Here is a 15763-nt window from a genome sequence, read left to right as displayed (position 1 = left end):
GTTTTTTTCTGTGCATATTTTCACCACTACAACTTATTACTAGTTCTACACTTTTTTTTTTTTTTTTTTTTAAATTTTATGGCCAATAAACCTAATTTATAGGACATTTTACGTCATTTTGAGTAAAAAAAAAGAAGCTGAAATTATGAATTATTACGACAAATAGTTATGGTTGAGTGGATAATTACGGACCGTCCGAGTTTAGTCAGACACTGTTTAGAAACCATTTCAATGTCTTTTCAAATGCTATAAAAGTCAATAAAACACCCAAAATTCTATAAAAAGTTGAGATCTGATCCTTGATTTTCTTTGTGAAGAGCGTTGTATAGAACCATCCGTGTTATTTTTAGGTAATTTGCTTTAAAGAAACCCAAATTTCTGACGTAGAAACTTTGAAAACGGGTCAAATTTGACCCAAGGACAACAGGAGGGTTAAGGTCTGTCATACAAATCCAATCCCTCAAAAAGCCACTCAAGTTTAATCAGTTTAAAATGAATTCATTTCACTTTTGACATGAGGGTCAACTGGCAGAGTTGTCCTTTGAAATTGAATGTTCAAACAGGCTGGTGTAATGAGAAATGAGACAGCACACAGTCAAGTCCTTCTGATTGGATCATTTTAGGGATTGGTCACTTAAGGAAACACTGCTCCTCCCTACACATATAACACCTGACCCTGATGACCTTTCAGCCCAGCTACATGACTACTACTAATCAGTGGGTTTGCATGTTTCAGCCCATTTATTAAAGCTGCATTCATTTATTGACCACAAAAGTGACATATAATCTCATAGTTATGAGAAACATGTAAGCAAACAACTGACACATCCAGCAGACGCAGAGAAACATTAGCAGTCATGTTTGAGTCTCTCCTTTTAGCTTTGTTGGTCTCCAACAACTCCTAAGAAACATACTCTGTCTGTTTATCTGCTAAATGCTCCACTACGTTCCTCAGCTAGTCTAACTGTGTCGGTGTGGTTTGGTGCTGGGCGGAAGTGAACAGTGGCTTTATCAGAGCTTTTTACTGAACAGACAGCTGCTCAACAATGTGCACAATGAGCTCAAAAAGACTAAAAAGGTCAATGAGCGGAGGTGCACTGCAGAGTTGGTGATAAGCAGCGGTGGAAGAAGTATTCAGATCCTTTAGTTAAGTAAAAGTACTTATACCACACTGTAAAAATACTCTGTTACAAGTAAAAGTCCTGCATTGATAGTGTTACTAAAGTAAGTACCATTAGGAAAATGTGCTTCAAGTATTAAAAGTAAAAGTACTCAATGCAGAGAAAGCCTCCCATTTTAGAAAGTGTAAATGATCCAAACAGTTGTGTTTAATGGTCTAATCATCTCAGCTGGACTTGTAGGCCGTTATATTGTTGGCTAGTTTAATTTATAATAAAACATCATATTTGATAAACTACATGTGTTTTGTGTACACAAATCATGTGTAAAGTAGCTAAAGCGGTCAGATGAATGTAATGGAGTAGAAAGTTCAATATTTCTCTCTGAAATGTAGCGAAGTAGAAAGTGGCATGAAAAGAGAAGACTCAAGTACCTCAACATTTGTACTTAAGTACAGTACTGAAGTAAATGTACTTAGTTAGCAAGTGTCATTTGAACATTGTTTATATAAAAATATTGATAAGAGCTTTAAAAGTATCGTCATGAATACATGACTTATAGTAAATGGTCTAAAACATGCATCGACACTGCAATGGCCCTTATTTAACATCATGTCAGACATCCAAACCTTGCTCATCACTAAATAAGCAAAGAGCACATTTAAGTAGTTTAATCAAAAAGGGGATAGATAACACAAACACACAAAATTGAGAAAAAAAATCCAGAAAGGTTAATTTGTGGAGATTTTCTGAAGTGATAAAAAAAACATTATGCACAAAGGGAGAAAGAAAGTTGATTTCACTGCTCTAATCTGTCCTCTCCTAACACCTTCTGTTCACACAGGCTACATCAGACGTTACCTACTTGTTTAATCCATGCTTCAAATCTACACATACACATGGAAAGAGCAGTAGAAAGGGGTCATCTCCATTTCCATTTTGTCAGACTTCAGTCTTTACTTTCATCCGCATCCTATAAGTCTCTACAGGGTGATCCAATCATGTTTCAGATGCTTTTATCCTCCCAAACTGGCATATCCGTCATTTAGTGGAAATCACAACAATGGATTATCTCATGTCCCACCATGATGCTATTACAGTAATAACATTGGACTTTAGAAATACGTTCCCCTTCTCAAGAAGTGGATCAACAAAAGACATGATTCACTTAAAGACCACAAGGACAATCTCAGACATGGCAAAGGATTCTGGGTGATATTTCTTATTTCTAGAACATCTTGCAAACATCTCTTTAGGTTTAATGCAAGTGTTCTGGAAACCTGGCAGAATATTAGCAAAATTTGAGTGAAGCAGTGAATGGAGCTTACATAAGCATGTCTAGAGCACTGGAGTCAGACTGCTAGTTTGGTTCAACAGGCAAGATGAGAACAATTGTGTGTAATGCAGTAAGATGCAGTTCTGAAAACTGCTGAAAAAATAATCCTAATCAACAGGACAAGACCATAAAAAAATGCAGGGGTTTGTGGGGATGAGGAGGTAGATGTTGACATCTGGGATTGGAGTGCCCAATTCCCTTTGAACCTCACCATTATCTGGAATGTTGTCCGGAGGATGGTTGCAGACAAACATGTGCTACCTCTGGGACACATGGTGTCTCCACCTGTTTGTTTAACCTGCCAGCAATAGGCTTCACCATGGGGGTGTAACACGCGTGTGGGGTCAGGCTGTTCTCATGAACCATTCTTACATATAGCTAGGAAAAGTAAAAGCACTGTAATTCCCATGTATTCCATGTATTTACTGCTGCTATCTAAGAACACTGGAGCGCGTAGGGAGGAGGTCGGGTGGATGCTCTTTCAAGCCAGGGAGCGGAGTTGACTTCCTGTGGAAAACACAAGACCTTCACCCAGGTAATGTGCGTTCATTCCCTGGGAGTCTTTTAAAGCTATAGTGTGTGGTTTCTGTCTCCCCCATGAGGAATTCTAAGTAATGACAACAACAACGCCCAAGATGAATTTCTCCTATAGGAGACAATAAAGGCTTATCTTAACACTGTCAGCGCATCCCTGTGATACAAGCCTTCCGTGATCATGCACCACCGCTGCCCCCCACCCCCCCCCACACAGTTACTTGTAATCAAGGAGGAGACTGAGGATTAAAAAATGTTTGACTCTTCAGAAGAGGTAATTATCTTCACTCAAAAACACCGGACGACACCGTTCTCTGAACATAGTCATGCTGAGAAATACAGAGAGAGTTGTGTGGAGCTGATTTAATTAGCTTTGTAGCAACACATTTGGCAATGGCTTGAATGTAATGGTCGTCGCCGCATGACGTTCACTTTTTGTCGGCTAAACTCATCTGCCACGGCCCCTGAAAGGTCCGACGCCTCGCAGTGCTCTGTACCCGGCTCACGGTCACCTTTTGTCGGCAAAACTCATATAGCACCGGCCGCTGATAGGCTGACCGACAGCTTACTGTAGCTCTGTAGCCAGCGTCACGTGCCGGCATTCGCCTAATTTCGTAAGATAACATGGCGTGGATAAGTTTTGGTACGATATATTATGAACCCGTTCATGAGAACGCGTTGAGGTTCAAGCTTCCCCGCGTTTCACTCCCCATGGTGCAACTACCCTAACCAACCAGCAGGAGTCACTGGTGCAGCCACAGAGCTGAGACCCCTTCACTGGCTTCCCACCCTGAGAACACGGAAAATTGTGTTTGTTTGAGCACGCAACCAAAGGCATTGCTTTTTAAAAAGAGATTTAAATGCATTTTCCTACCTTACAGGCCACCACTGGTTTGCTGGCGTTACAAAGTCTAACCTTGATATTAAAATTGGAGGAAGGTAATCAAACACATTCGGCAACGTGCTCGGTTTCATTTTCATCAAAGCTTTGGTATTGCTGTGTAGGAAAGCAACTGAAGAAATGGATTGATTTGTGATCATATGTTATGTAGCATAGAAAACTGACTTTCCTACTCTAAAGGCCTCAGTAGGCTTCAGACCAAGTGTTCTTATTGAACAGTCAACCAGTGTCTGACATCGCCTCCAAACACACCTTTCCTATGACGGCACTGGGTGGGCTACATCTGACAAATTCTCTCCAAAACTGAATCCCACAATCAGTCTTAAAGTTTTAACTTCTCCCTCTTTTCATTTTTCACACAACTACTTCGGTCACTTTTCATGCAAACTTTTGCCTTTAGACCTCGGCCGGACTTTGGAGTTATTTATTACCAGTCTGTTGAAACTCCGTAAGAAAGTTCACATAATCATTTACTTTGTCGGTCATCGTGGTTTAATGTCTCGGCCGTAGTGCCGTTACAACTGATTGAATGACCGCGTTTTCACCTTGCCAAACAAAGCAAACTAGTACGCTGCTCCAAACACTGCAGCCTTTCAAGTGAACTGCTCCAAACATGCTTTCTAAGAACACACTCTTTCAAATGTGATCAATCAGTTACAATGGCCAAGTGTTGACATTTGGGCAGCAACCGCTTTGATGGCCACAATATTCTGGCACATAAGAACTTTACATAACCCCTGACGTTCAAAAACAGCTGAATATTACAATCGGATTAAGAAAACATGGTAAAAAAGCTCTTCATGGTTTAGTGTATATAAAGGAGCATGTGCACACTTTGGATCCGAAATGCCAAGCCTGAGGTACACCAATCAGAAACACACAGTCTGGAGAAGTAATAAAAAGGTTCATATGGCAAGATCATCACTACGCTAGTGTTCCTCTCAGGGGATTAAAGGAAGCCGTTAACAAATACTGAGAAGGACTAATGCATTCCTTACGTCACAATTCCTTTACATTTAAAATGATATATTAAAGTGTTATAATACAGAGATAATGCTTTTATAGACAGTCGGGCCAGTGCTGCGTACAGTCCGGTTCGTCTCCCTGGGAAGGAGGGGGAAACAACTCACTGCTGAGCCTTTACATCGGCTGGTTTGGATTAGGGTGGGGGTGGGGGGGGGGGTTGAGCAGGTGGAGACAGGAAGAGCTGCAAGGCCACCACCCACAGGTCATGCTGCCGTCGCCATGGTAACCCTGATATGGTGCAGCATAGGGCGATCTGAAATGCAGAAGAGAGTCTGAATGATTAGGGTCTGTGCCTTATTTAAAAGTGCCGGCCGACAGAACTACAGAAGGCACAGCGATCAAGTATTTGATAGGCCATATCTATTTTAAGCTTTGTTGAGAGGAAGAAAGCAGAGGGGTAGAAGAAGATACTTCTCAAATTAAGCTTCAGGTTCCGGCTTTCAGATGACGGCATGACTGTGCTTATTTAGGGCCATGTGTCTTAAAATAGTAACACTAAGGATAACGTTACAGATATTTGGCGTTTTTCTCGTGCTACTTGAGGATAGGGGATAAGAAGTGAATTATAACTTCACAGTTTCTTTATTTCCACTTCACCGAGATTGTTTATTACCTTTTTGTTGTTCTCACATTATCGGATGACGCAACCAAGACTCGTTCTTCCTCCATGACAATCACACACAGTGCTAGTGGCTTAAAACGCAAAAACAGGTAGTCTGTTTAGCCTTTTCGCACAGACATCACAAGTGGATGTCGGATTTATCCAAGAATCACATTGGAAATGTAATGCGTCACGTTGCGCTAATAGGACTCTATGTTGCAGCCTCATTTCACCCAAATACTAGAGGAGCTTTGGTAGTATTGAAAGGCTCTCAGTCTTTGACCAGCTTAGAACGTTTTTGAAGCATTTCCATGATAAAGACAATTATTGCTGGAAGGAAGGTTGCATTCATCTCAGTCTGACCCCCAAAACTATTTAATTCCATTTTTTCTCTAAAAAAAGATACATCACTATATCCTTTTCTTAAACCAAGACCAAACTCAAGAATGTTCATACTTGTAGAGGGTCGATTTTCTGGTTTCACCAGTTCAGTCAGGTATACAAGGCTAAACCGGTTTGATTTCATGCTTGAACTGGCATTTGTCACTAGGGCTGCAGCTATCGATTATTTTAGTAATCGAGTATTCTACCAATTATTCCATCGATTAATCGGATAAGAAATACTTTTGTTTAATTGAAGAGCAATAATATACAATAGTTTGGTTTAATTTTCGGAAAAAGCTACATTTTTATTGCCTGCATTGCTTACGGTATCATCTCTCAAAAAACTAAACATATTAAGTGCATTTAAGTGCCATATTACATTGTTTTTAACGAAAACATTTTCTGAAATGCAATAACAACCTCAAACTAAGGCATACATTAAACATACATAAACATTACCTTAAGTTGTGCAACTTAACTTTCAGAACTACAAGTTTCAACCTGAGACTGATCTATATATAGGCCTGTATCGTAAATATTAGTTATACTCTACCCATTTTCATTTATATATTTGATTACAATGCTACACAGCTCTGTTACACTTATGCTAGTAGATCGTTGATCAGCCGTTTCTCCGTGAAGAGAGAGAGTGAGAGAAAATGGTGCGCAACAATCAGCTGTTTTTCTGAAGGGATAGTCAACAAGTCGGCTCTTTATATGAAATTGGGGTCACCACTACGTATTTTCTTGTCTTTGATTTTGGTAGTTGTTGTGTTTGGTGTAGTTTCATCGTCCATACGACTCTGTGATTTACTTTTGTCGGGTCCGCTTCGTGGAATGGATGATTAAGTTAGACTCAATGTTTTCTGTTGAGATGCTGAATCGCTGACGTCATGCTATTATTGTGGTAAGAGTTTGATTTTGCAGTAGACACACTGTACAGAGTTTTCGTTTGAACTGATTCCAAACTTTGGACACTTTGTCATTCTCCAGCCCGTCTCGTCTCTTAGCCCCTTACGCTCTTTCTTCATTTTGTAATCAGTCTTAATGGCATGTGTCGCCAGCAATCCTCCGTGTGGAAACACCGTGAGCGATACAACGTTGGCAACATTAATTAAACGAAGCTTTGAGGCAAATCATTTTGCATCGAGGATTTTTAGTAATCAAATTATTCAAGTTACTCGAGGAATCGTTTCAGCCTTATTTGTCACTTTGACACCTTCTGGCATATTCAAAAGTAGCCGACATCAGCGCTATGGATGGACCTCGATAATCCCCGCCCCAATAATCCATTCTGGGCTTGTTCCGAAGTTTTTGGTGTGCTTTTTTCGACATTTATGGCGCTTTTTTCATGTTTTTGTCGCCTTTCTTGAGTTTTTTTTTTTATTTCAATGTTTTTGGTGCTTTTTCCAAAGTTTTTCGTGCCTTTTGATGTTGTGTTTTTTTGTCGACAACTTTTTGAGGTTTTTGAGGTTTTTTTTTCCAATGTTTTTGTCGCTTTTCTCAACACATGTGCCGGGACCTCTCTAGATAGTTGGAAATTTCAACCCCTGCAATGTTGAACCTGAAGTTACACCCTTGATTACAGCCACCGTGGGGTCTGGAGTCGCTCCAATCTCTCATCAGTCTCACTCAGGGTCGGCTGAGACAAGTGCGACATCTAGTGGTAAAATTCAGTATACCGGTCCAGTGTTTGGCTTGATATCAAACCGGTTTGAACACTTTCACACCAGCGCAAGTCTTCATACTTGAGAAGCACAACTAGAAGCGCTGGAGCATCAACAATGTTTTTCAGATAGGACATCAATCATCGAAAAAAACGCATATTGAACTAGAACTGAATTAGGAGAAACTACTTATCTTAATGGCAGTAAACAGAGTAGCTTTGATGCTTAGACAAAATGAGAAAGTTGTATTATTACAACTATTCAACCAGACTGTTGCCTTCTGACAGATCCCAGGGAAATCTTTTTTTCCTGACCCAGTTCGATGTAACAAACACCTCTCTTCCCTCTTTGATTTAGCCTTCCACTCTAACCCAAAAGATGAGACCAACCTCTTGTAGATCATGTATTGCTTACATATGTTTGATGATAGTTGGATGCAGTTTACCACACATTTACCTTTACAGTGTTTGTATAGTGCGCTGAACCTTGCCTGCATCATGCAGGTGGATTAAAAATACTTAAGTTACAACTAGGGCTGCAAAATGAAATTGCAATTTTATCGAAATCGTAATATGGACTAGAGCAATATCCAAATTGCAAAAATCCAATATTTGTTAAAGGCAAAATATATGACTAAAGACTAAAGAAAACATCTTTGTTTGGGACAGATCCTCTCATAAATCACACTATAAATTATCAATGAAAATTAGAACGATTATTCCCTCCAGTATCATGAATCATATCGCAACCGCAATATCAGTCAGAATAATCGCAATTACAGAGATATCTTCCTCATATGGTGCAGCCCTAGTTACAACATAGTCCCCACCCTGGAATGACTGCAGAGTACCATACCATATTATTGGCTCATTGCGTTGTTCTTTCTCTTCCTGAGTTTTTGCTCTTCTGGGCTGACCATCCTCTGGACACACACACACAAAAACATATGAACACAGTTATATGTGGGTCTCCAACAACTATGCCATGTTTATTTAAATTTGTTGAAGATATTCAAAGCGCAAAAAAGGAGGTGGAGAGAACTTTAGACCATAAAGTTGGATTTTATTATTTGAATTTCTTTTTTTCCCCCAGGTACCAGCTAAAATCTCAAAAAGATGCACATTACTTCAGCCTAACTTCGATTCCCTACTGGGCGCGTCTGTGCTGCGTTCCGGTTTTGTTCCGTCCTTTGCGCCATACCACGCCGGGAGCGTCTCAGAAGCGGAGCGTCTTGCTGCCTGACTCGCAGATTTTATTGTCTCTACGAGAACTTTACAGAACAATCACACGTGTTTATTAAGCTAGTATCTACCTACCACTGCAAGCACTACTTCAGTTAAACTCCATGTCTTCTCTTTTCTGGCGTTGTCTTGAAGGAAAAGATCTGTGATGTCATTTATGTTTTTCCACCTCCAAGATGAATCTCTCGTTGTCCGTGGTGTTATAGAGGAGACAGTGTATATGATATTAGGGGTGTGTGTTTTGGTAAATTAACTGGATAGTCTCGCTGTTTCTCTTCCTGCCCGGCTGTCTGAATGCACTCACGTGAAAATATCTTTACCGGGGTGGAGAGCCGCTTCACGCATGCTTCTGGGACGGCCGTGGCGCTGCTGGTGGAATATCAAACATTGACGTGTACGGCTGCGATTGCTCGCCTCCAGAACGCAGCGCAGACGCACCCAGTGGAAAATAGAGGTAAGGCTACATTCTGACAGAAAACAGGACACCACACCTGCCCACAGCCAGTAGTAAAAATTAGTAACACTATGGGGCAATGTTTTTATGTGTGGGCCCGTGACGTGATGTTTGAGGGAATATTTGGACCCACTGCATTGTAACATAGTGACAAAGCAAGCTAAAGGTTTTACATTGTGTGGGTGAAATGCACTTCTTACCACAGGGGTTTCCCTCTACATCGTCGAGGAGATTAGCTGTAGAGTTGGTGGTGCCCAATCTGTGAGGAGCTTAGTTAAGAACACCAAAACCCTGGCCTCTGCAAGCCCGATCACTCTCACAATGTATGGACTCACAGAAATCATCAGCCAAACAAAAGGACAGACGTGTCGGCCTTTGCGGTTATAGTACCCCTAAAGAGTCCTGCAGTTCTAGTGTAAAATGGTAAATAAATAAATAAGATCTGGCTACTTTACTATCTTACAAATAATAATTGCTAAGCCAGATAAAGTGACCAAGGTTAAGCAAAGGATACGAATGGTGCTTCAGGAGCATCCTTCTTTTTGACTTTCTCCGCTTCGTCTTTTCTGAGAACGTTCTGGCAATTTCAAACAGCTTCTTTCTTGTTGCTGGAGGAGAGAAAACATCCTAGGTCATTAACTACAAACAGACAAAGACCTTAAACAGGGTACCCCCAGGATTCTTCAAGTTCAATTTAAGCCTTTTTAAAAGACCTTTTTAATACCACCTAGGATGAAATTGAATGCCAACTTCACGGCCATTAAATGGAAAATCAGTGTGGATTTTAGGCTTGAGAAAAGAATGATTTACTAAGTATTGTCACCTGTATTTATTGTTTATTATTATTTATTTAATAAAACATTATAATACTCAATTATATTATAATACTCAATCATATATAGTTCACAATAGCTTTGTAAGGCATGTTTGTACTCTTATTAACATAAGATAAAGTATTTGTTGCATGAAGAGCTCTTATGGTATGAAACTTAAAAACACAAAATAAATAAGATGATAAAATTAAACGTGTGCATTATGAGGTGTCACAATTTGTTCCACCTTGGCAAGATATGATAATATATAATATACCAATGCAAATGCCAATTGCTTCAGGGATTGTTTCACGCTGTTCTGCATTTGCGTCTGAAGGCAGCTTGAAAGCAGCGGGGACAAAGAATTTGGCAAATTGGAAAATATGTTTTTGTTCGCATCCCGGTGATCGGCACATCTTGATGATGCCGTCAAATGTGCGTTAGCATGTTGGCTGCGTTTCAAACATACCCTACAAAAGGTGGAGCATCGCCGACACCGTCATCGTCTTATACACAACCCTCTCTCCGTTGCTAGCTGATCAGGAACTTGCAGGCGGTCTTCCAGCTCCGCCGTTTCATTAGCGCTAGACTGACTCGCACGCCGTTCGGCTTGTTGTGCTAACCTCAGCCCCATTGCTCTCAGCCTCGTCCGCCAACTGGTCCGCATCTCTGGCCAGACCTTCAGACACTCGCCCATTCTAACCGATGAGCAAACGTCAGCTTGTTAGTAGCACGGTGCGAGAGGTTTTGTTTTCTTTCCTGACAAATGTAGCTCAGCGTAAATTCTGTCAGGGAGACTTCAATTATGTTATCTCTCTTCTCTTTAACTGATCAGCTGGGCAGTGGGTGTTATGGTTCTGTATACCAATTAGAATCGGGCACGTATGTTCTAACCAATCACAGCATGACCACCATGTTTTAAATCTGTTCTCTCTCCTGCTTCTGTCAGTTGTATTTTCAGACGAGAGTGCGACCCGCCTCCTCCCCTTCTACCTCCAGGCATTTTCGACGGTGTTCTCGGTCTTCTCCCGGCTGACGGCTCGTTTTACGTCTACGGATTTTTCTCACCACCACCAGTGTCTAGATTCCATTGGGGGATAGGTTTGGTTTTCCTAAACATTAGAATTGTATAGATACCCCTTTACAATGGAGTCTAATCTCCAAAAAATATTATGTTTGTACTTACTTGGTTATAGCTTATTAATAAATGTTTGCATATCTGCAACGGAGTCTCTCCTGATTGAACTGATAGATTTTCGCCCGAGCTTTAGGGCCAGAGCTTGCTCACCATGGATGGATTTATGATAAAACACCATGTTGCACAGTTGTTATTGTTATACATCCATGTGTTGCGCACCCCGCGTCTGTGCACACTCCACGGTCAAGAGCGTAAAGAAAAACACGGACGTAAACAGTACCTGTACTATCGAATTACTGTACATCAAAGTCACAAACGGAGTATGTTGTAAAGTCACACACAAAGCATTTATTAATGACGTTATGGTATTTATTTCATCCTATGAAAGGACAAGAGATAATTTAAGACCTTTGTAAACGAAATGTAATACTTTGTGAAATTTAAGACTTTTAAGGCCTTATTTTTAGAATATCGAATTTAAGACTTCAAGACTTTTTTTTAAGACCCTGCGGGAACCCTGTTAAAAAAGGATAATGCAATCATTTGTGACATATCAGTCGGATTGTAAAATGGGGGGAGACTTACATTTGCCCATGTGTTTGAGTTTGTCTCTGAACAGGGCGTCATCTGACACTGCCTCCATTGAAGCTGCCGAGTACTGTTCTCCTGCACACAGACACAGCAACACTACCCCACTGTACACTCATGTGCTGGCACACAAAACACATCAACTGTAGAAGCATTTATAGTATGATGCCGGGAGAACAAATCATTGACAATCAACAAATATCACAGTGAATGCATAGACACAAACACACACAAACACACACAGACCTTCAGTAGAATTCAGTGTGCAAAAGACAGAGTTGCAAATAGCTTGGCAGAGGAAGCTTGATGAGTGATATCTACCTGTGGAATTCTCCATACTAGATGAATGATTGGACTTTGATTTCTTTGATTCATACTTCAAGCGATCTAAAAACAGAGAGCAGATGTTATGACCAGTGATGTGAGGAATCAGGATGTGATGAGCTCTGGTATAAATGGTACAATTCCTCCATGTCCAGTGTCTAATGACAGGGGGACATACTTTTAAGCTTTGCAGTGTTGCACCATAGCAGCCAAGGCAAGACTTTTGCTTATCACCAATCCCGTCTAATCTATCTTGCCTGAATATCAGAAGCGATAGAAAGGTAGAATTTCCACAGCTGACAAACATTTCACTGTAGTGGAAAATAAAACCAGGTCCTAAAATATTTTGTTGAATGTTTGGTGTTACATTTGGTTTAACATTTTTTTATTCCTCTTTTCATTATTATATTTACTTTTTTTTTTTTTCATAAGATAAATGCTGGGATAATGTTACATATCACAGATTGTTTCCAGAAATGTCCTATTTTCAGTGGAGTTTTCATTTATTTTGCATTACTTTATTAAACATGATGGTAGAAGGTGCAATATGTAGATGCTGCTGTTGAACTGAGGATGATCAGGCATTTTGGTTTACAGAAAAGTACTTTTAATTTATTGGAATAGTTTATTATTATTATTATTATTATTATTATTATTATTATTATTATTATTCCAATAGGGCACCGGTTCCGACGTAAACGGTAGTAACGAGACCGAATAAGAACAAACATTTTTGTGCCTCATTTCGGTGCCTGACTTTTTTTCTTCAGAAGCATTACTGCATGGGACGCTACATTACCGTTAGCTAGTAGCTGGATTAAACACAATGGTTACAATGCTGACAGCTTACGTTAAGTGGTGTAAAGTGTGACTGTATTTCCCTGTAGAGGATTCCAGCACCGGGATGTAACAGTCTGCAGGCAGCTGCCGTTGTCCGAAAAACACAGATGGTGCGTTTACTTGAAACTCGCCAGCCTTGTGGTGCATTCAAAGTTATTGTAAAATACCCTTTTCCCTCTGGTGCTTGTTTTTGTCGTTTACCAGCAATTTACTGGTGAAATAAGTCATTGTAAGTTATTGTTATTACATTATTAATCAAATCATTTAATTTTGACAATATGGCCTTAGCAATAACCAAGCCGTTCTTTAATGTCGCCAACTGTCGTTTTGTGCTCCTTTTTTTATATTTTTTATTATATAAATTATAAATATATTATATGTATTTCGGTTCATGCACTGTTTTAAAAGTATCGTTTTAGCACTGGTATCGGAAAAAACCCAAACAATACTGTTTGTTTGACTGTTCAATCTTCCATGCTTATTAAAAGAAAAACACTTATTGCTTCAATTCATATCCATGTTCTCATCCCTGCATAAGAATATAGAGCAGTTTTGATAGTGTTTCATGTTATAATGCTCCATGACATGTTTTATTTGTTACACAGTGAATATTGAACTTTAGCTAAAAAAAATACAAAAATAAATAAATTGCAAATTGAATCGTAATCGCAATATCTGGCAGACAAATTGCTATTAGATGTATTCCTAAAATCGTTCCGCCCTACTTAGATGAATGTTGAAGTGTGCATTTTAGCCATACACTTCCTGTCAGCCTGGTTGTCTTTAAATTCAGAACGGGACTATAATTAAATATTTTAAAAATAACTAGGCTAAATTATGTTTTTAGAGCAGCAACAGTAACTTTACAACAGCAAATTATAAAATAAAAGTCTCACTGGAAACAATCCAAAATGTCAATAAAATAACATTCCTGACATCTAAATACTGAGTGGAGTTTAGAAAAAATGCAGATTCCAGAGATGTATCTGTCACAGACATCAGTCAGCATCAGTCCTTCCTCCTGTCTCTGCTGAGGGCCGATGACATCACGTTATTGACGTGTATAATAATTAGCCATGAGGATTTACCGCTGGAAGAGGGTTAGCGTCATTTGCACCTATGTGCTCTAAAAACCCGGGTAAAACCCTGCTCTTAATATACCTACTAAAACAATGGAAGCAAGGGCCTTGGTCATACGCTGAAGGATGTAAGAGTATGAAAAATGGAGACATGGAATTCATTTTGTCCAAGTAAAGAAAAGGCAAAACAAAATAAACACCAGCAATCCAAAACTATTAACGCAACTTAACACAGCCACTGGGACACTTCAATATATAAAAAGACTAACAGAATGACAACGTATAATTTTTATTCAAATTGAAAACTATTTTTTTTTGTTAACACTCAAATAATCATCTTTTAGGTGATTAAATGTTCACAGACAGCATAACTATGTACCAGCCAGTGTGTGAAAGATTGAGTGATGAGCGACAAGCATTAGTTGGTTTTAGGGAGGTAAAAAGGGTTATATTTGATCAAGAACTGCGTTTTCAAACTCAAAATTGAGTGAACGAGAGACGGTAAACAAAGGCGGGGGAGGAGAGCATTTACCTCGCCAATGTACAGTCTCTGGCAAACGAAATGGATTGGCTGCGGATCACCGTTCATAAATGGATTATGGACTGCAACATCATGATTTTCAGGGAAACATGGTAACCGTGGCGTTCCTGATAGCGCCACTGAGCTAAAAGGAACGCTACATTCTCCGGTCTCATTCTCAGAGACCTGATCACACCTACAGGGGACATTTGGGGACCACGGAGTAACCATTTGTGGCCATGCGCCATTCAGGCCATGCTTAATGTCGAACCCTGTGTGTGGTTTGTAGTCACATTTAAGTTTCATTACTTAGACAAAAAAAGTTATTCCAAAGAGACAAGCATAGGACTCGAGCATCAAGGCAAATCATGGCAATAAAAGCACATAAAAAACAAAGGCTTTTAAAAAGGTGCCCTGTGGAGTTTTCTTGTAAACAAAAGTTATGTTTACATTCAGTGTTACTCACGAAAACCCATTGTGTGCAGCTTGAGATTTAAAGCTTTGGTGTGTAACTGACCGTGCACGATCACGGAAGGCTTGTATCATGGTGACGCGCCGACAGTGTTGTTGTCATTACTTAGAATTCCTCATGGGGGCGACAGAAACTACGCACTATTGACCCTTTGCACGTGATGTCACACTCCACTCGCGCGAATTATGAACGCCATGACGGCCGGCGGAAGAGCTATGCTGTAGATGGACGGCAAGCTAAACTCATACGTTTTCGTTCGTGTTCTCACATTCACAATGTGCAGAGTAATCCTCACCAACACAAGCATGCAGAGTAATCCTCACCAACACAAGCATGTGTATGTATTGCCTTTCTGTTTCAAATGATGCGATAAATAAAATGATCCTCAACCAGCTAGCTGCCGTGCTAACCAGCTAACAGGTCCAACAAAAAATATCAGTTAAATTAAAGATGACATGGCACGGAAACTAGCTTCAAAAACGAGTTAAATGCGGGTCTGCGGAGCTCCTACCCCGGCTACGCGAGTACTTTCGATAGAAAAACACCCAACCCGAATCAGTGCAGGTAACACGGAGAAGCTGCAGCTACGTACTACAAACGTCCACTGAGCTAAAACGGCAGTGGTCGGGGCCTTTGTGCCTCTTAACAGACACACAATGCAATTAATATGTCTGTGCCACATGAACAGGGCCCATACGTGTCAACAAGATGCGTTTTCAACTCAGACG

The 15763-nt window shown here is 40.1% G+C and overlaps 1 protein-coding gene across 4 annotated transcripts in view; it reads right to left on the bottom strand.

Annotated features, from left to right (window-relative positions):
* The window catches only part of LOC116041158 (CUE domain-containing protein 1), a 62504-nt gene that overhangs the window by 20679 nt on the left and 26062 nt on the right, over positions 1-15763 (bottom strand). For 3 of the 4 annotated variants that reach the window (XM_031287043.2, XM_031287046.2, XM_036001441.1), the window contains exons 6-11: positions 12122-12187; positions 11798-11878; positions 9777-9870; positions 9463-9521; positions 8423-8489; positions 3673-5168 (exon numbers count right to left, since the gene is read on the bottom strand). In XM_031287043.2, coding sequence (XP_031142903.1) covers position 5168; positions 8423-8489; positions 9463-9521; positions 9777-9870; positions 11798-11878; positions 12122-12187 — 368 coding nt within the window. In that variant the 3' untranslated portion in view covers positions 3673-5167. Of the gene's footprint in view, positions 1-3672; positions 5169-8422; positions 8490-9462; positions 9522-9776; positions 9871-11797; positions 11879-12121; positions 12188-15763 lie in introns of those variants that run through there. The other variant, XR_004102855.2, reaches the window with a different exon arrangement.

This window comes from Sander lucioperca, chromosome 5 (assembly GCF_008315115.2).
Source record: "Sander lucioperca isolate FBNREF2018 chromosome 5, SLUC_FBN_1.2, whole genome shotgun sequence".
Taxonomy (NCBI): Eukaryota; Metazoa; Chordata; class Actinopteri; order Perciformes; family Percidae; genus Sander; species Sander lucioperca.
Note: the sequence above shows the minus strand (reverse complement) of the source record. Positions and strands in the feature narration are given on the sequence as shown.